The sequence below is a fragment of the Maniola jurtina genome, chromosome 16, assembly GCF_905333055.1.
Source record: "Maniola jurtina chromosome 16, ilManJurt1.1, whole genome shotgun sequence".
NCBI classification, from domain to species: domain Eukaryota; kingdom Metazoa; phylum Arthropoda; class Insecta; order Lepidoptera; family Nymphalidae; genus Maniola; species Maniola jurtina.
This window is the reverse complement of record NC_060044.1, coordinates 6721824-6741750: the sequence shown is the minus strand read 5'-3', so window position 1 is coordinate 6741750 and position 19927 is coordinate 6721824. Positions and strand designations below refer to the sequence as shown.

General features: G+C 36.8%; 4 protein-coding genes across 4 annotated transcripts in view; 2 read left to right on the top strand and 2 right to left on the bottom strand.

Annotated features, from left to right (window-relative positions):
* Positions 1-8061, top strand: part of LOC123873283 — a 272851-nt gene extending 264790 nt beyond the window's left edge. The window contains exons 9-12 of the mRNA XM_045918073.1: positions 4-2088; positions 2192-2363; positions 3072-3240; positions 3782-8061. Coding sequence (XP_045774029.1) covers positions 4-2088; positions 2192-2363; positions 3072-3240; positions 3782-3983 — 2628 coding nt within the window. The 3' untranslated portion in view covers positions 3984-8061. The remainder of the gene's footprint in view (positions 1-3; positions 2089-2191; positions 2364-3071; positions 3241-3781) is intronic.
* Positions 8062-11238: 3177 nt separating this feature from the next.
* LOC123873288 (synaptobrevin homolog YKT6) lies at positions 11239-12497 on the bottom strand. The gene is made up of 2 exons (XM_045918078.1): positions 12293-12497; positions 11239-12210 (listed from the first exon to the last, which is right to left on the bottom strand). Exon 2 carries the CDS (start codon positions 12185-12187, stop codon positions 11591-11593), a length of 597 nt encoding a protein of 198 aa, XP_045774034.1. The 5' UTR covers positions 12188-12210; positions 12293-12497; the 3' UTR covers positions 11239-11590.
* A 581-nt stretch (positions 12498-13078) lies between these two features.
* Positions 13079-16461, top strand: LOC123873285 (transcription initiation factor TFIID subunit 8). Its single transcript, XM_045918076.1, has 6 exons — positions 13079-13494; positions 14286-14384; positions 14906-15093; positions 15239-15389; positions 15771-15905; positions 16274-16461. Exons 1-6 carry the CDS (start codon positions 13347-13349, stop codon positions 16384-16386), a joined length of 834 nt encoding a protein of 277 aa, XP_045774032.1. The 5' UTR covers positions 13079-13346; the 3' UTR covers positions 16387-16461.
* A 216-nt stretch (positions 16462-16677) lies between these two features.
* On the bottom strand, positions 16678-19023 carry LOC123873287 (proteasome subunit beta type-2). Its single transcript, XM_045918077.1, has 4 exons — positions 18792-19023; positions 18514-18707; positions 17582-17744; positions 16678-16895 (listed from the first exon to the last, which is right to left on the bottom strand). Exons 1-4 carry the CDS (start codon positions 18895-18897, stop codon positions 16741-16743), a joined length of 618 nt encoding a protein of 205 aa, XP_045774033.1. The 5' UTR covers positions 18898-19023; the 3' UTR covers positions 16678-16740.
* Between the last annotated feature and the right edge of the window lie 904 nt (positions 19024-19927).

The following is a 19927-nucleotide window of genomic DNA, read 5'->3' as shown; positions in this document are numbered from 1 at the left end:
CAGGATCCTCCACTAGAGCCGGAGCCGCCAGGACCACCGACGGCCGCGGACGCTCCGCACCCCTGCCCGCTGCCCGCCATCGGCGGCGCATCTCCCAAGCGCGAGATGTACGACGTGCGCGAGAACCATCGCCTGACCGCTGATGTCCCCGGGCCCACTGAAGCTCTGGGACCACCCTCCCCCGCGCGCGGCGCCTGCGCTCCGCAACCGACGCCGTCTGCGCCGCGGCGAGCGCGCCTCGGCAAAGCCATGGCGAGGCGATCGCTGGCAGGCGATGACACCGGCCTGCTCATGTCGACCCCGCAATCGACTGTCGGGAATCAAGATGCAGATGACGACGTTCTCGCTATTTCACCGCCCGTGTGCGCTCCCATCGATCTCTCTTCGTCTGATGAAAGATCGACGCCTCTTGTGGATGTTAAAAAAGAAAACGAGGGCCCCACTTACGCGTCTGCTAGAAAAACGGACGCGCAAGCCCTAAGAGAACACAACTGCACGACGGCTGCGACTGACGCGTTAGACGCCACGGACGCTGCGAAGGCAGTCAAGCGGAGATATTCGAAACCAAAATTAGAAATAGAAATGAAAGACGTCCAACTTGAGGATGCCTGCAAAACTAACGGAATCGGAGAGCATGTTAAACTTCAAAAGCGGCGAAAAGTTTCCGGTGATCACACAAACGTACCTCGAATTGAGACTATAACTAAAGAACCCAAGAAAAAGTCACCACATAAAAGATCACAAAAAGCTATTACCGGTCTCAAAAAAGCTCATAAGAGAAAATCTGACACAGTTCATGTTGAACCAAAAACTAAAAAAACGATGGTTGACAAAACCATCAATGATGATCCAAGACTTACAAATGTAGCAGCAGTGCCCGCTGATGATCTTTGTTTAAAACCCAAAACTAAAAGTGCTTTATTACTCGACAATCTTATTAAGAAAAACAGTATAGATAGGCCAGAGGTTAAGGGATTTAAATCGGAAACAAAGCTAAATCCAGCTGAACTTTTCTTATCTCCAAATGAAAATTGTACAAAGAAAACTTTAAATATAAATAATAACATAGTAGAAAATAATGTTCCTGTTAATGGTGTACAACCAAAGACCATTGCAGCTGTCAGTCAACTTATAGAAAAGAAACTAGCTAATAAAAATGCATGCAAAATAGAGAAGGTTGAATCCAAGATCACACATAACCTCAAGTCAGTATTATCAAGTCCCACCGAAGCTTTCAATGTCAAGGAGGTCCTCCATCATAAGCCGTTAATGAACGGAGAAACGAATGTTGAAAAAAATAGTTTAAATATTTCTGTTGACGATGAGAAACTAAAAGTTATAGCCGTTAAAGAAAAATGTGAACAAAAAGACATAAGTGTAAGTGTTAATGAACATAGTGCCGATGCTATTAAACCTGTAAAAACAAACAAACCTTTAGTAATTAAAACGTTATCAAACCAATTAGAAACGATTCCTCAGTCGCTTGGTACCGGAAATGTTGATGAATCTCAAACGGTTTTGTCTAATGATAGTAAAGTGACACATTCTGCAAAAACCTGCGAAAAATTAGAAGATAAAGTAGGATTAGAGAAACCATTACCCAAACGAAGCAAACTATACATAGACAAAACGAATGGGGACTTTAAGAGCAAGAACGTAGAAAATTTAGTTAAGTTGCTAACTTCGAAAAAACTGGCATCAAAAGCAACGGAATTATTGGCGCCAGTAGAACAAAAAAGTGCAGAATGTAATAAAGATAAAGACATCGTTCCAACGAAGCGATGTAAGTTAGCGGGAGAAAAGACAAGCGGGGAATGCAAAAGTAAAAATGTCGAGAAAGTGGTGAAATTGCTCGTTTCTAAAAAGACAGTCATAAAGACAGACGAAGCGTCGTTGGTTGTCGAAGACGCTTGTTCGTCGCCCGTTCCTAGCCTGAAGAAAACGCGACGAAGACGCAGCGGCGGTCGCCGCATGCGACGCGTGGCGGCGCCGCTCGCTCCGCCCGACCTGCAGCCGCGAGTGCAGCCCAAGTGGAGCAACGGCTGGAACTGGGACGGCGACCACTACATATCTAAAGTGTACCAAAATGTAAGTTGATTCCTAGTTCCTCGAGGCAGCAACGCATTGGCAGATCACAAATGGAACGAAATCGAAGGGGAGCCAAAAATAAGCGTTTCGTGGTTAATTTCAGAACGATTCGCGGCTAGACCGCACGGCGCGCTGCTGGCCGCGCATGACGCACGCGAGCGGCGACCGCGTGGCGCGCGGCGACTGCGTGCTGCTGCGCGCCTCGCTCAAGCCCACCAACGACGCGCAGCCCTACGTCGCGCGCATCGCCAGCCTGTGGGAGGACCCCGACAACGGTAACGCGTTGCTGTTTGAATATAACTGGACAAATTCCTAACTCTCTCAGAATTGGGATGATGACTATATCAAAAATAAATCATTCTTTCTTCTCTTCTTCTAGTGCCGTCTCCTATCGGAGGTTGGCAATCATTAAGGCTAACTGGATCTTGTTCACCGCTGCTCTAAACAGTGACCTCGTACTCATGTTAAACCACTGGCGAAGGTTTTTGAGCCAGGATGTTCGTCTACGGCCAGGTCTACGCCTGCCCTTTATTTTCCCTTGCATTATGAGCTGCAGCAGGTCATATTTTGAGTTCCGCATTATATGTCCCAGATATTCGAGCTTTCTCCTTTGCAATCATTCTTTAGGAACTATTAAATAGAGGGTCTTCCCAAATTCATAAAATTCCCGCCTGCTATTATTTCTAAGTTTGCTATTTTAAATTAACGATTTAACTAAAAAAGTACGTCAAATTACGTCATACGTTTATGACGTCACATCTGTGTATTTCATACAAGCTCCTTCTCAGCAAGCGTTTTGACGTTTGATAAAAAGTTACTGATTTGACTAGTATTCATCATCCCAATTCTTGTGGAATTATTCGCGCTTTTTCAGGATCGCTGAGTAATAATTTATTTAGCATAACTATGTAGGTTTCCTATCCGTAGATTTAGGAAGTAAATGGTAAATCAATGATCTAATCGCTCCCCTCGCTTAATTCCAGGTGAAATGATGGTTTCCCTGGTGTGGTACTATCGGCCCGAGCATACGGAGCGCGGGCGCCAGGCGTCCGACGCGCCGGACGAGGTGTTCGCCTCGCGACACCGCGACGCTAACTCCGTCGCCTGCATCGAGGACAAGTGCTACGTGCTCACCTTCAACGAGTACTGCCGGTGAGTGTACTGCTTTGAAGTCATTTGCTATTGAATCGAATTCTTTGAAAAATAACAGGTATGTCATGATCATAAATAAAGTTAAACAGCATTAAAACGCGACTACTACCCGCGAACTGTCGATAGATAGCGATAAATATAGTAAAATTTATTTTCTGCCGCTCTGTATATTTTAACATTGGGCTATATTCATATTCATGAACTCAGAATTTTTTCCTCTTCATTTGATATCCCACTTGCTGCAATAGCAAAAAAAAATATTGAAGACCCCACTTTTTGGGATGTAACATCCGTCCGGTCGATTCATTTCGTATAAAATGTGGCCTATGTCACCCGGACCATAATAACGAATCGATTGACACATCATTTATCAAAATCGGTCCAGTAAGTTAGGCGCTACGGTGGAACACACATAATACAAACCTACATACATACATAGACTACTTAAAATCATAACCCTTCCTTTTGGCTTTGCCGTAGTCGGGTAATAGTTAATACCTACACGCAATTTTTAATATAATTTTTTCTGTTTTCGGCACAGGTACAAGAAACGGCTAAAGGCGGCCGAAGAGGGCATCACCATAGGGCCGTCCATAGTGCCGCCGCTGCCCGCCGGCGAGCTGACGCCCGCGCTGGCGCCCAACGACACCAAGCTGCCGCCCGCCGTGTCGCCCGACCTGGTGCTCTTCTGCCGCAAGATCTACGACTTCAGGTCCAAGAAGATACACGTGCCCAACAAGTGAACTAGCTCCCGGAACGTTCGGATGTCGATTTTACACGATCATGTCGGGCGCGATGGACCTCAACATTTTTGTATTTTTATCTACTTAGGATTCAACACCAAAGCTTGAAGATAAGTCTATGATCGACAGTACTTCCCGGAGGATAGGAATCCGCTCCGGGTAGGAGCTGTAAGAGAAATGTATACTTTACATCGTAGTGTCTCGTCGAACCCTATATTAGTACAAAGCCCGATTCCAGTAGTTGAGTGTGGCCATTTTCTTTTTTGGATAATCGCCGATCTATCGTTCTGTTGCTTGTATTGTATTTTGTCGTAGTGATGTTTCTTGAATATTACATTGAGTTGCGGATTTTGTGACGGTTGTTGGTGATGATGAACTTTTAACAATGGATGCCTTTTTGTAAAATATAAGTAGTCGTAAGTGAATCATGAATGCATAATTGTGAATAATGTTTATTTTTGCTTCGGGATTGATGACAGTGTTATGTATTCTCACTTCTGTAGAGGCATTGAGTTAGTGTGGTAGACGCTGACTTACCTTGGGTGTCGTCTCGCGGGCTGACTCGCTCTAACATTAAGTTTTGTTTGGCGAAACGGTAAAGGCATTTATACGATTAATATTAATTTTAATTTACTGTTACATTGTTATCTACGTAGAGTCTATAATAAATTATTATTTTAATACAACAATGCAAGTAAGCCATTATTGTATTGCGAATCGATTTTGTAATTCGCTTAGGTACTTTTTTTAGGTACAGTCTTGTAACATTATTATAAAATAGTAACAGAAAAAGCACAAGATATACAAGTCATACAAAAGGACTATGTTATTACTTAGTACCTTCAAAATTATTATACAAAAATTTGACATGACTTAAAAACTTTAAAATCATGTTTATACGTAAATATACTGTTTCTTCTTCATTTGGAAAGCATAGGTAGTATTCTACAATTATTGCTTATCTAGACTTTTTTGTACCTACCATGTTCTAATTTTCTACCTACATCATATGTATGTAGGTATATCAATTTTTTTTTAATATTTAAGAACTCCAGAAGCGCATTCTGATTAAAAAACATAGGTAGGTACACTTTTGAAACATTTCGTTGTATTGAACTATCTACTGAAAAACAAGTAGGTAGGTAGTTTAAGTACCTATTTTCTCTGCATTTGAGGAATTGATTTTACTTATACTGTCTTTTACACTTCAGTCAATTTTGAAAGTAATGTCTCCGATTTTCCTTTAATATATTTGTCTATAAAGACTGATTTCGCAAGAGCGGAGCACACATTTTTTTACAAAAATATATAGGTAAACTTCGAAAAATGTAACTTGCGAAGCGTTTTTTGTTAATTTATAGTGTCAGCCAATATTTTACACTTAAAAATAACAAGTGGGATCATTGTAACATATTTTTAAATATAATATTAGAACATAGATGTAAACGAAAAAGTGTTTGGACGGAAAGAGATATATTGTATGACTATTAATAGTGAAATCTCTTTATCATTAGATTTTATGTCTGAATACATCAACGCGAGCCATCTGATATGGGACGTGAAACGTACCAACCATTTTGGTAATCAAGAGAGTCCGTGAAACACTTAGTAGATTATTTATTTTACATACGTATGAACTTTTAATTTGCGTTGTTTCTGTGTATTAGGCTCATAATTTTTGTGTATGGAGCAAAAATTTAGATGATTATATTTATTAAATGTTTCCTGTGTGGAAGTATTTTAAATGGCATTTACACCTTATAGGCTTACAGCATTATTTCATTGTGCTGGACGTCCACTCAAAGCCTAAACATTGACGAATTAGGAGAACAAGATGGCTTTAGGCTTATTTCGTGGTTTAATAACGAATAGGTACCTACAAACCCAGATTAATACGATGATTTTGAATTATCGAAATTTCGACCCAGTTGCAGGAGTCGTGATCACATCGTGAAAGTGATTAATCGTGATATTTATCTATCCGTTATTTACATGATAAGAAACATGAAGACAAAATTTTACTGCATCTCACTAACTTTTATAGAATTCGAGCGTCGGAATACTTTAGCGTTAAATTAAAATGGACCTTAAAAAAGCTCAAATTCGTTCATACATCTACAGCCAGCAGTCCAAAATGAAACCTTGCAAATTTAAAATCAATGATATTAATTTATTTTCTACTTTAAATAAAGGAAATTTAGGTTCATTTTGGTTTTAAGTTATTGTGTTCTAACGCTTGAACTGAGACGTAAAATGAATCATAGACTACGAGAGTGGGAAGTCTATATGCTGCTGTGGCATGCTACCCTCGGCCAGTGTTAGAATCAGGTTACAAAAAATATTGCTTAGGAAAATTAAAAAGATACTATTTGCAAAAAAATATACTAGGTAGGTACCTACTATTTATGGTACTGGTAAGGGTTAATTTTTTGCATCTTAGTTCTAGATTTTAAAAAACAGATATTTGGCGATAAAATTATACTATCGCGTAGTACGTCTACCTACAAATTCTGGCATTATAGAAACATGGTAGGTACCTACTTATAAAATAGTATTACAAAATCCAACACTGTGATCGAGATTCGCTCCACTTTATCTATGTCAATACCTACTATGACACTGCAGTTTGCTTGTTTTCCAGGGAGATGTCATTATGATGCACGCCACTTTATCATACTGATTCATAGCTCGGTCACACAGGCTGCGTAAGCGTAGACGTAGCGCGTACCATTGCGTTGTAATGTATGGTAGCTCGCGTAACTCGGTGTGTTAGGGGTTTACGCGCGTCACTACGTGCGTGTCACGTGTACGCAATTGGTGTGAACTGTGAATCGGCCTTTAATAGTAGGTATATATAAAGCGTGACGGGTTAAGATAGAAACCGGGGTAGAGACGCCCCTTACTAACACGCTGACGTGCGGGACGTCCCCCCGGCTCATACCCCGATTGCCACCTCAACCTGTCGCCTACTATAATACTTCATTTGAGTGGATGCCCAGCATTATAGAACCAGTGGATAAAGCCCTTTACGCTACTTATTCAGCACTTTTTCTATTTCTTACAATGTATCTCTTGAACTGTTTCCGTTATTGGCTGTCTTTTAGACTTTTTTTTCTCTATTACCCATTATTATGTTGTACATAATGTTTATGTATTTTTAGTTGTAATTTCAATCATACTGTCCCAGTGAGATTTAATTAAAATCAATTTTAATCAAGTTAAAACTATATTTTATTAATTAGTTACGTAAGTACCTATTTTGGGTATTAATTTTTGCATTTCTATCGCGTTTCTGCTTGAATGAATTAAACACAACTCATCCAAGCGTTTCTTATTCAATTCGATGATGATTTTTTTTTTACGGAAGCAAATGATTCTATGTAATTATATACTACTATGAAATGATTGTTATGTTCTTTTTTGTGATACCATCTCACTGGTCTATTCCAAAGTTTAAGTTTTCAATATTTTCTTATCTTATTCTTTGCTTGATGCCAAAAAATTAGCTGCAAATGTTCTATTATTCAATTATAATGTAATACCATTCTCTTTTCTATTTAGGTTAACCGAATGTCCGTGGAGTATACGTGTTAAATAATTGCCTACCTACTTAAAAATACATTTATGGATGGACAATACCTAAGGAAGTTAAACGAGTAGGTACCTTACATACCGTCTACGATTCATAGTAGTGCTGTTTGAAACTAAACACATTTACTTGCTTACTTGGAAATTTCAAGTATTTTCCACGTGAACTCCAGGGATATAGCTACTCATTACTAGTTAATTAGAATTAATGAGTAAATTCCATAATAGTAATATTACTATAAGTAAGCTCTCCCTTGCTTGTAGATGGAATGTTTTAAAGATGTTACCTGGACCTGCAATCGCAAACTTCTTTTAGTCAATGATAATTTTTAGAATTAGGTTTTACTAATAAGAAAAAATACCTTGTTTTTATTATTTATTTGTTTCAATGGAAATTATATAGGTATATTTTTATTATTGTAACCTACATAGTTACGTTGGCTGTAATTTAATATTGATGTAAAAGTAATATATGTATTTTTATTTCAAACTTTTGTTTTATTTTCTTACCTATTACCCAATATTAGCAATCATAGCTGGTATTTGCCTCATTTTGTAGGATTCCGTACCCGAGAGGTGGAGGAACTCTATTACTAAGCCTCCGCTGTCCGTCCGTCCGTCTATCTATCAGTGAGTGGGCTGTATCTCGTGAACCGTAATAGATATAGTGGAAATTTTCACAAAATGTATAACAACAAATATAAGAATGTCGCTGTGAAAATTAAAGTGTTATTTCTTGTACGATGGTACGAAACACTTCGTGTGCGAATTCGAACCGCGCTTGACCGATTTTTTTTTAAAATAAAAAATGAGTAGTTAAATAAGTAAATGTTAAAGACTTGCTTTTTGATTAACTGCAAATAGATGGTCCCGAATTGGGCGCCAGTTTTTTTGGTAAAGCTCAAGGTACCATGTGGGTCAGCCAAAAATATTGAAAAGTAGAGTGAACTTTTTTGCACTGAAAAAGACACTTCGCCACCGCGTCGTTTAGACCCTACTGCAATCAGTATTGAACCTAAGGGACCAGGCTGTATGTTTCATAAGAGTATAGGGCGAGATAGGTTGTGATGGCAACCGAGGTGGGTACGTCCCGTACACCCCTCGCGCTAACCCGCTGCGGGTGTGCGGGGCGTCCTCCCGCCTCATACCCCGATTGAATCCTAGGCCTAGTGCCTTTTACTATACCTACCAAGCTGAGGTCTATAGAGCGTACCTACTTTGACTTTGGTCAAACACATTTATATCGATTACATAAATCTATCTCGTTTTAACCGGGTCTATCCACGGAAAGAAGTTAGTGTAGTGCTCTCTCTAATCCCAATTCCCATACAAATGACACTGACATTAATCTCAATAGGCATTAACCATTTTGAGTCACCAACCAATTACAAACGAAACTGTTTTCGAATTGAATTTCGAATGTTTTGGAAAACATGTTTTTGATTGGTTGGTGATTCAAAATGGTTAACGCCCACGTTTTTGGCTCTGTCATTTGTATGTAACAGAGAGAGAGCGCTATACCTCCTACTTCTTTCCACAAGTATCTCAGCCTCAGCTCAGTAAGTTGAATATAGCAGAACTTTTAACTTATGAAAGCTGTAAATTGAATGTTCAGATCAGTAAGTTGGAAGGTAAAAAAATACAACAAATGAATAAATAATAAATATGTATACAAACATTTATTTAACATGCTGACAGAGTAAGTTTAGTCTATTAACATTTTATAGGTAGGTACATTAGCTTACCTATTAGTCCAGTATTATGTCTTATCAATTATTTTAAACTATGTAAGCTGTCTAGCAACACTAATAACAATATTGCTACATAGCCCATAGGCTTATCATGTTCTCATTAGGTAAACATACGATTTTGTGCATCCTCTCATGACGTCACGTGCTACTGAATCTGGCACAATGCCAATAAAATATTACGTCATAGACACAGTGGATAATTCTGATGTACACAATCTCTAAATTGGCAGTGCTAATTCTATGCTATCCTTTTCTGCAGGGAGCTCCATAAAAAACCGTGTCAATTTAGTTTCGACTTTAGAGATTGCGTACTACAACAGAATTTTGCCACACCAGCTTTACAAACATGGTGAAGTTTTAAACTTCAAAAGACTATGCAATTCAAAAAAAAAACCTAAATATTTTTATTCAATTAGACTTTTACAAGTTCTTTTGAATCGTCAAAAGCATCTACCACTGGTTCGGAATGCCTTTCCTACCGAGACGAACCAGCAAGAAACTCGGCAATCTCTATTTTAATAAACGCAAATACACTAGGTACCTGTGTGTGATGTATCGTAAGCCACACACGCGCAGCATTTTTATTGGCAGGTGTCTAAATCTAGTGCTGTACTTTTCCGCACAGAGCTTTGTGAAAGGAACAGCAATCCATTTAGGCCTTTCACTTCAGTTTAGAGAATGTGGCTAATGCAGTCTTACACTCTCTAAACTAAAATGATAGATCTAGGTATAGCAATATATTTAAATCTGCTCATTTTCTAATGCTCATTGCTAGCGGCTCTTTCATCTCCTGTGGGGCGTAATTCAGACATGTGGACATTCAGAGAATTGGACCTAATGGACTGATCGTCGATCATGAATTCCTACAGTAAAGACTATTAGCATTGAAATGTCAAAAACTTGGAATTGAAATTTCTTTATTGTTTTGCGTATTTTTTTAATGTTTGATTTTCATCAAAAGTCAAATACATATTTACTTATTTTGTTATCAAACCTTTAAACAAATCTATATAATATCTACTAACTTAAATAGCATTGTCTGGTCATCCATAACATACAAAACTATACTACTTATACATCTCTCTGGACTGGTTTCCGCACTTAAACGTTTCCGTCTTATACATATTTGTGATGCTGTTATTTAAAATAAAAGTTATACCAAAGGCTAGTTAATTAAAAATGATATAATAAAAAATTGTAGGCTGGATGCCTATTGTAAAAGCTTAAAGTATTATATCCTCCTACTCACGGATTATGACATGACAGACTGAGTAATAATAGTAATGTTTTATTTTGGGTGTAGGGAATATAGTCCTAACTTAAAGTAAACCAAACGTAACGTAAACCAAGTAATGTTATATTATATGGAGTTTTTGATTATAGATTGAAGATCATATCTTGTTTTAATCAAGTTCATATACCTGCCACTCATTTGTTTTTCTAGTCATTCCCCTGGCCCGGCATTGAGTCTTATGAAAATACCAAAATTTTGATCTTTATTAGTTGATACTACAAGTGACTTAAGGATAAAACAACTCTAAAATACAGTTATATTAAGTAAAATGGTAAGATTTATATAATATTTCATTTTACTACTATTTTACACAAAACCATTATTTTACCATAAATGATTACAATCACTATTCTCATGTTATCTATGAGAATTATATTTCTCATTTTATTCTCTATATTTTATAATTTAACATTGTTCTATAGAGCAAAAGCTTATCACACACTAGATAACATAGAATGTTAATATCTCAAAGGAGATTGGCGAATTCCATAGTTTCAGACTATGTCAGTTCAGTTCAGTTTTTGCATGAAGGAGTAACAAACATACACACACACACACACACACATACAAACTTTCTCCTTTATAATATTCGTGTGATGTGAAGTGTGATGTGTGCTTGTGAATCCCCATCTTCTAAAAGTATCAGGCTTACACAGAAAAATACTCTGAAAAATATTATTAAAATTAAATGATTTCTGAATCTGAACGGTTTTTAAAAATGCTGGGTCCAAATTCACCAACCTCCTTTCAATATGTATAGTCCATTATAGATTTATTAAGATTTCATTAAGGCTCAAATGTACATAATATGTAGGTCTTGTGAGCAATAATTAAACTTTAGTTTTATAATGTACAAACAACATTCAAACTAAGGTTTGTAAAGCAATTCAATCATAATAATTAATGTAACTTGCTTTATGTGTCATACTCACAATATTTTTATATACAGCCCAGTCAGCTAATTTAAGGATCCCTCAGAAATTACAACAACTGTTGGTTTTACGAGCTGTTTTATAAAATGCCTTACTATGTGTGGAGAGACTGTCCGTCTTGGCCACTAAATCATCTAATTGTTCACCCCTATCTAATACTGCCTTAATAGTGTTATGTAATATAATTTTAGTCTCATCTAAGTCATCTTGTATCTTTGTCAAGGCATCTGCTTCACGAGGATTTTGGAATCTGGTCAGATATTCAGGTAAAACAGGAAAATCTACAGTAGTTTCATCAGCTGTTGCCCAACTGGCTGCCGGAACCTTGGCAGAGAATTCATCTAAGGTTTTCGTTATCAAAGTATGGGCAACTCTGTTAGGATATTCATGATCTGAAATAAGCACACCTGCCAAATTATCTGCTCTTACATATACCTGAAGCATGTATTCCCCCTCTTTCACAGACTGCCTGGAAGCGGGCTGCGTCCTTTCAACAATAGTTTTGCTCACAAATGTCATAAATTCTTGCACAGATCCCTTCTGGAAGAAACTGAAGCTTTGCAAGTTATATGCTGCTTTTAGTACCGTAGCGCTGTTTACTCCTTTATAGAGGACTGCTAAAGCGTATACTCTAACCATAGTGATAAACTAGGAATTCACACCTAAAACAAACAAAAAATTATTTAAAACTCCTTTTTTGCATAGATTCAACTTGACGAAAAATAAATCAACTTAGGTACATACCGTAGGTAATGAAAAATCTTGAGTTCTAAGTGTGTCTCAGAACTCTTAAAACTTCGGATCACTTTTTGGTTACTAAAGTAGTTCGAGAATATTTTGTTTTTTCTTTTAACTTCCTTTTGGTTCACGAAATATTAATAAGCCCTTGAGATTTATAGTTTCTGTGAGTTTTGCGAGTTTTACTAAAACGTAATGAATGACGTATCACTCATTGTCAATTTACAACTGTCACTGTGGCCTGCCAACATGCTGTCAACTGTCAGTCATAGACAATACACTTTTTTTTCTCTTGTCTGGCTTTGCACAGATTAGCCAATGTCAAGTTATTTACAAGTTAGGGAAACTATAAGTAATATAGTTAAACTTATGGACTTCGTCTGTACCGGCGCTCACCGACACACGCGCGGCGCCCCTCTAGAGCGCTTCCAAATCAGTTCCACCAACAAACTAATAATGGTTAACATGGTTAACAACCGGTCCGGACTTCGTCTGTGTTGGTGTTAGCTGGCGGGCGTGCTCTGCTTTTTTGGAGTGTTTTTTTTTTTGTTGTTAAAACTGACTGGAAAGCGCTCTAAGGGGGTGCCGTGCGTATGTCGGCGAGCGCCGGCACAGGCGGGGTCCATACTTGTATAGTTTTTGTATAACTTGTTACAAATAACTACAAACTTGACATTGGCTTATCTTTATAAAGCCAGAAGAGAGAGAAAAAAAAAACAACCGGTCCGTGTCGGTTAATATCTGTAATCTGTGGCATAGATTAATCTGTATTCTGCTAAAGTCATGGCTAAAGAGTAAAGTATTCTGTGGTCAATGTCAAGTTGTGGTTAACTAAGATTTTCAAAATATTTTTTATTCAAAGAAACAGGAAATTGAGTGGAAAACAAGTGAAAATAATTTGTTAATGGTCTTCGTGTGGTGGAAAAAGAACAATAACAAAACTAGGAAGTGGTTTTAAGTAATTGGTGGTTTTCTGGTCGTTTTATACTCTTTGAGCAAAGCCGAACCAAATTAAAACTTTTGGATATCAAACTCAAACACATCAACTTCGTAGCTAACAATGAGCGAAAATACAGAGAAACTTGAAAGCTCTTGTGATGCACGACGAAGAATCTTAAACATAGCAGTATCAACAGTTCTCCTAGAAAGTGGCTTTGACTCTGCTGATAAAATAGCTTTAGAAACTTTGACAGAAGTTCTTCAATGTTGTAAGTATTATAATGTAAAAACAAATTACATATAAGTAACACAGTAAACCCTTTCCTATAAATATATTTACCAACTAGCTGTGCCCGCGACTTCGTTCGCGTGGAATAGTGACTTTTCAGGCAGCATGTACGTTAAAAATGTTCGCCATGATTCTTTAAATTGACATAACTTTTTTATTTATGAACCGATTGACATGAAATAAACACTAAATGTTAAGTGAAGCTTACTACAATATATTAGTGAAAACCGTATCTAAATCGAATAAGCCGTTTCTGATATTAGCGTGCACAAACACACAGACAAACAGACAAAAAAAAAATAATTACAATTTCGGGTTCGGCATTGATATAATAACAACCCCTGCTACTTTTTTTTATATATTTACATTGTACAGACACCACTTTTCTACAATTTTATTATATGTATAGATAATTTTCAGAGGAATTCCTATGAATGTAATAATACAGCATTTGCTTATGTCAAAAATAAATTCTTTCCCAGTGATTATAAAATACAGGGTCTTCCGAAATACATATAATCCATGTCGTTTGGTAGTTTTAAGTGCAATAACCATTTAAAACTAAAAAAGCATCTCAAATCTTTGCTACGTCACTTGCCAGTATTTCATAGAAGCTCACTTATTAAGCCCATGCGTCTTGATATTTGATAAAAAGAAAACATTGGATTGAAGATCTGTTATAATAGTATAATAAAAGAAGAGTTTACTACTTTGATAAAAGGCTAAGTTGTCAAGTCTCCAAATTAACTTTTTGTAATGCATTATTTTTAGTTCTCACAGAAGTTGGAAATTCAGCCAAAAGCTATTGCGAGCTGACAGGCAGGACAGAACCAGTGCTTGGTGATGTTATGATGGCACTTATTAATATGGGTAAGTAGAGCCAATGAATGAAATATTGGTACTATTTTATAGCTCTATGTATATGATTAAAGGCACTGAGATGATTTCTCATTAACACAATAATCTATCTCTTATTGTGAAAAAGTCAGATCTTTGTTAGCTCAGTAAAATTAAAAATATAGCTAAAAATTCAGCTATATTTTTAATTTTATCAGATTTACTAATAAAAGATTGCCTAAGATGTTAAGACAACTCATTTACAATTATCCTTTACATTGTAATAGGATTTATCAATAAGTTTATTTTATTGTTGAGAGACATTATGTGCATATCACACACAAGTGTATGTGTTACCTTTTTTAAAATATGAATGAATAAGCTTTGCCTATCTTTATACCTATACAATAGATATTATAGGGCATTCAAGCTGCATGTAGTAGTGAGCCAGTGCAACATCAACACTTATACTTTGTGATGATCACTTCACGATTTTCACTTCATGATGATTGCTATCAAGCGATCACTACAGTATCATGATATTTTGGTTACAGGTATAAGTGTGCAAGGTATAGAGCAATATGCAGCTCGACCAAACAGGCATGTGATTCAACCTCCACAACAGGCCTCAGTGCCGCGCACGCCGGCCATGTTATCTGCTGGATCCAAAGCTAAGCCGGCTCCACACATACCATTCCATTTACCACCATTACCAGACCCACATGCTTATATTCGGACACCGGTAAGTTATTATTTATTTAAAATTTATTATGTAATACATAATATTTCACACTGTATTCTCTCTAAGTGAGTACAACTATGCAACTTTTCATGTTTCAATCCATTCCATTTATGGGGTTTGAAATTATTTAATATTTATTTTGTAGACGCACAAACAACCAGTAACAGAATATGAAGCTATAAGAGAGAAAGCTGCGAGTCAAAAGAGAGACATAGAAAGGGCATTAACTAAGTTCCTTGCTAAGACTAGTGAAACGCACAATCTTTTTAACACAGATGACAATCAAGTCTATCCATGTAAGTTAATGCACTGCTTTATGGTCTTTGTAGTAATCAGCTTTCATTGTAGATACATTTCAATTTGTTTGTAACATGATCAATACTGCTCCTAGAAGTTAAATACTGTTCCTAGAAGTTAGTATGTCCAATCAAAGAGATACAAATGTTCACACTGAGAAGCAATCAAAGTTGAACTTTGATTAGGTCTTAGAGGACTAGAATTCTCACTATTTGAAGTGAAAATTCCATCATATTTTTTATTGAAGTGAATACTTATTTACGCGCATTAGTCGATTTGGGGATGGGTAAAACTTGAAAGTAGCGCCACTGACGTGCTAATGTTAATATTATGGTTAATAGTGCTTGGAGATTTTTTGATGTTTGAACTCTTTCTTTCAGTAATAGCATGCAAGCCTACATTTCCACCTTACTTGTCATGTCTCCTGCCTACGGACCAAGTGTTTGACTTTGACGAACTTGAGTACCACTTTCAAGTGGCTAACAGGACAGAAGATTTGCCAGCTGACAAGAAAGGTATACTATTAATCATTTATATTCAGAAAAACATTTTACTCAGAACTTTATCTAAATTGCTGTCAAATGTCAATGTATAAAATTACTACTTGACCTGCCCTTGGTTTCCCTCAAGGGAAATGTTTGGAAATCAATGAGGATGTGGAAAATCCCTGTGACACACAGATGACAGACAAACAGCAGGTGACATTAATAGGGCTCCGTTTTTACTCTTTGGGTATGGAACCCTAAAAATGACAAAATTTCATTCCCTATTAGGCCAAAAATCCTTTCATAGTGTATGGCTATGCATGAAGGGAGCCTTCTGTCAATTATTGCTATAAGTATGCATTTATTTACATATAAATAAGACCAATTAAAAATTTCAGATCAATCAGATAATGAGGCTGAAAATGGGGGTGACAATGAAAATAGCTCACAACCTGAAAATCAAGACATTCCAGCCGTATCAAGCCCTGAAAGAGTTAAAAGTGGAGGATAAAATAATATATCTGTACATTTCTAATATAATAATATGGTATAATAATAAAATATAGGAATAAATTTTTATATTTCAGTAAAGTTTTTTATTTGAATGGAATTTATAACCAAAGCCTCCTTCCTGTGTCAGTAAATTTTTGCGCAGTCTGTGGAAGGTTCAATATTTTATGCATTATATGCTTTTATTATTGGTATAGTTTGAGTTCCCTATTGGGGAATAATTAACAAATTAAACCTGCATTGTAACTTATAACAGGAGTTAGTAACAAAAAATTTGAACTTAAAAATAGGAGAGGAAAAAAAATCATACTTTATTATTATAACTTAAACTTTAATACATTATTCTTTAAAAAAATCACTTCAAAGCTGCAGAGTTAATAACTGGCAGGGCTTTAATACCATCTCTGTTCACTACAGTTACTTGGAAGTTTGGCAGACTGATAAAAAGACGCTGATGCACTTCTTGCACACACTTCTTCAGAATTTCATATGCTTCTTCTTCAGTAGCATCTACAAGTGCAAGGAAGTTAATGGTTAATTATTAAAACTCATTATAAATAGATTAAGTATATGTAGGGAGCTCAATCTATGCTGAAACTTTATACTGACTGAGCACCTGATGTGTGCCAATTGAACCAGAACTTGTTGATTGAAAATTGTATGACAATTCGATTCAACCCAACAGTGTGTCTGACTAATGCAGTTAGTGGTGAATTATTTCAATTTAATTCAAGTTGGCTGGAAAAAACCTTGATATAGTGTGTTTCATCGAATAGTACCTATGGCGTTATGTTGGCTCCCCTGTCTGTCCAAGTCATTGGCACCATATTTGCATAAGAAGACGCAGATTTTGTTTATTTTCATTTGATTTTCCTGAATGAATGAAATGAAAATCAAATGAAAATAAACAAAATCTGCGTCTTCTCATGCCAATATGGTGCCAATGACCACCCAACAGACAGGGGAGCCAACATAACGCCATAGGTACTATTCGATGAAACACACTATAGTAAAGGACATTTTGAACTTCTGTGCTGTTTGTGACCCTTTCAGAACTAAAAATAATATATTTATATAAGTTCACAAATCCTTCCACAAAATATAATTTTGTCTCTTATAATAAACAATTATTATCAGATGATAGTGATAATAAACTATTGAAGTTTATAAAAATTAATCAAAGTATTCAAGATAACCTTTCTTATGGTAACGGTCCATAATGCTCATGCTGAGCATTCCACCAAAACCGTGAACTGCAAAGGGCACCTTCACACTAGATGCTAAGTAATCCATGAAGTAAAGTTCTGGGCCATTCTCTTTATCGTAACCAGCCATCAACAGGTTCACAAAATATGGAGTCTGTAAAATAATAAGCAGTTACCTATAGCCTAATGATTAAGACTTCAGCTTCATATTTGGGTCATGTGGGGTTTGAACCTAGCCATGCATCTCTTATGTTTCCGAGTTATGTGCACTTCAACCAATTAAATATCACTTGCTTTAACAGTGAAGGAAAACATTGTGAGGAAACCTGTATGCCTGAGATCTCTCTGGATAGGTGTTTGAAGTCTTCAAATCTGCACTTGGCCAACATGGTGGACTATGACCTGAACCCTTCTCATTCCGAAAGGATACCCATGCTCAATAATAGACCGGCAATGGGTTGAGATGACGAAAATAAAAACTTGCAAATTTATTATGCATTTTTTGTATATAAGACACGTTTACATTTATTATGCTCCACTTTTCAACTAAGAACCATAACCATAGTATCTTTTTTGAAAAAGTAGCAATAATGAAGTATTATAATGCTACTGTATCACCATTGCATATTGCTTCGCTTGTTTTGCATTTTTTATGCAGCTAGGAACAGCATAATAGCAATGAAACTTGTCAAACATGTAACTGTATTCCAAACACCACTCCGATTAGGGCAATCCCCAAATGATTTAATCAAAACGATTAGGTTCTGGAGGATGCTTTTTATTCAGATGCAAGTTAGCCCTTGACTGCAACCTCACCTGGTGGTAAGTGATGATGCAGTCTATTCAATTCTAAATATATTACTCAACTCTCTTTGACAATAGAATATTAACACACTGATGATAATTTTTAAAAATATACTAACACTACTTCTGAGGTATTCCGCGAGATTCCGCCTGGTAAAGTTAGCAGCAGCAGAAGGCCCAAGCTCATAACCGTTCCGCATTTTATACAGTTGAATGTTCTTTGCGATGTATTCCGCAAACTGTGTCGTATCGCCGGAATCCCCAATAACACCCATCACCAACTTGTCCGATATTTTGTAAATCTTTTCCTCATCTGTAAAATATATGGCAAGATATAAAAATATTATTTATAACAACAAGCTATCCAAGAAAACGTCAATAAAACAGATATATTCACCATCTTTCATCACCATAATACTATGGATATTTGTTTGATCCGCGGCTATCATAACAAAATCATTGCATTGTATTCCCAGCAGACATTGCAAATTAATATTCGACATATTTGTCTAGGATTAATACTTTGAAGTTCAAAAATAAAAGTTTTGCCGCAACAATGACAATTCACAATACAAACCGAATTAACCTAAAAAACTAAAGCTTGAAACTTGTCAAATCATTTCGATTTTCGAGTCGAGCGTAGAGCGCAGACCATAACTCTTTTTTTTTTTTCTTCTCTGGTCTGGCTTTACACTGATTAGCCAATGTCAAGTGTGTAGTTATATTTACAAGTTAGGAAAACTATATGTTTAAGTATGGACTTCGTCTGTGCTGGCGCCCGCCGACATACACGCGGCGCCCCTTTAGAGCGCTTCTCAGTCAGTTCCTCGCTCAGTTCCACCACCAATAAACACCAGCGGAACACAAAAACCGGCCACTTCTAAAAAAAAACACTCCAAAAAGTCACAACACGCGCGCCAACAAACGCCACCACAGACAAAGTCCGACCATAACTCATATAACTTTACTCTGTGGCGTAGACAGACAGTCATAGAGGTAGATTTTAGGTTGGACTTCGTCTGTGGTGGCGTTTGCTGGCGCGCGTGTTGTGACTTTTTGGAGTGTTTTTTTTTTGTTAAAACTGACTGAAAAGCGCTCTAAGGGGGTGCCGTGCGTATGTCGGCGAGCGGCGGCACAGACGGGGTCCATACTTGTATAGTTTAGCTAACTTGTTACAAATAACAACAAACTTGACATTGGCTTGACATTGTAAAAGCCAGACGAGAGAGAAAAAAAAAAAAAAAAGATTTTAGGTAGAAATTAGCTATAGTATCGACTAATTCTGACACATTAGTCAATACTAGAGCTAATTTCTTAAACTGGACCCTTTCAAGTAAAGATTTTTATATAAACCTGTGAGGATGATAATGCCATCGTCGCAAATAAAATAACCATAAGCCTAAGTTGCGTTGTCGTATTAGTTTACAAATTGCGAAAAACCAAATTAAATTTGAATTTCGCGGGCAGGCCGGTCTCATGACCCATAAGGCGATTTTAGGCATAAATATTTTTGAAAGTTGGTAACACTGTCTT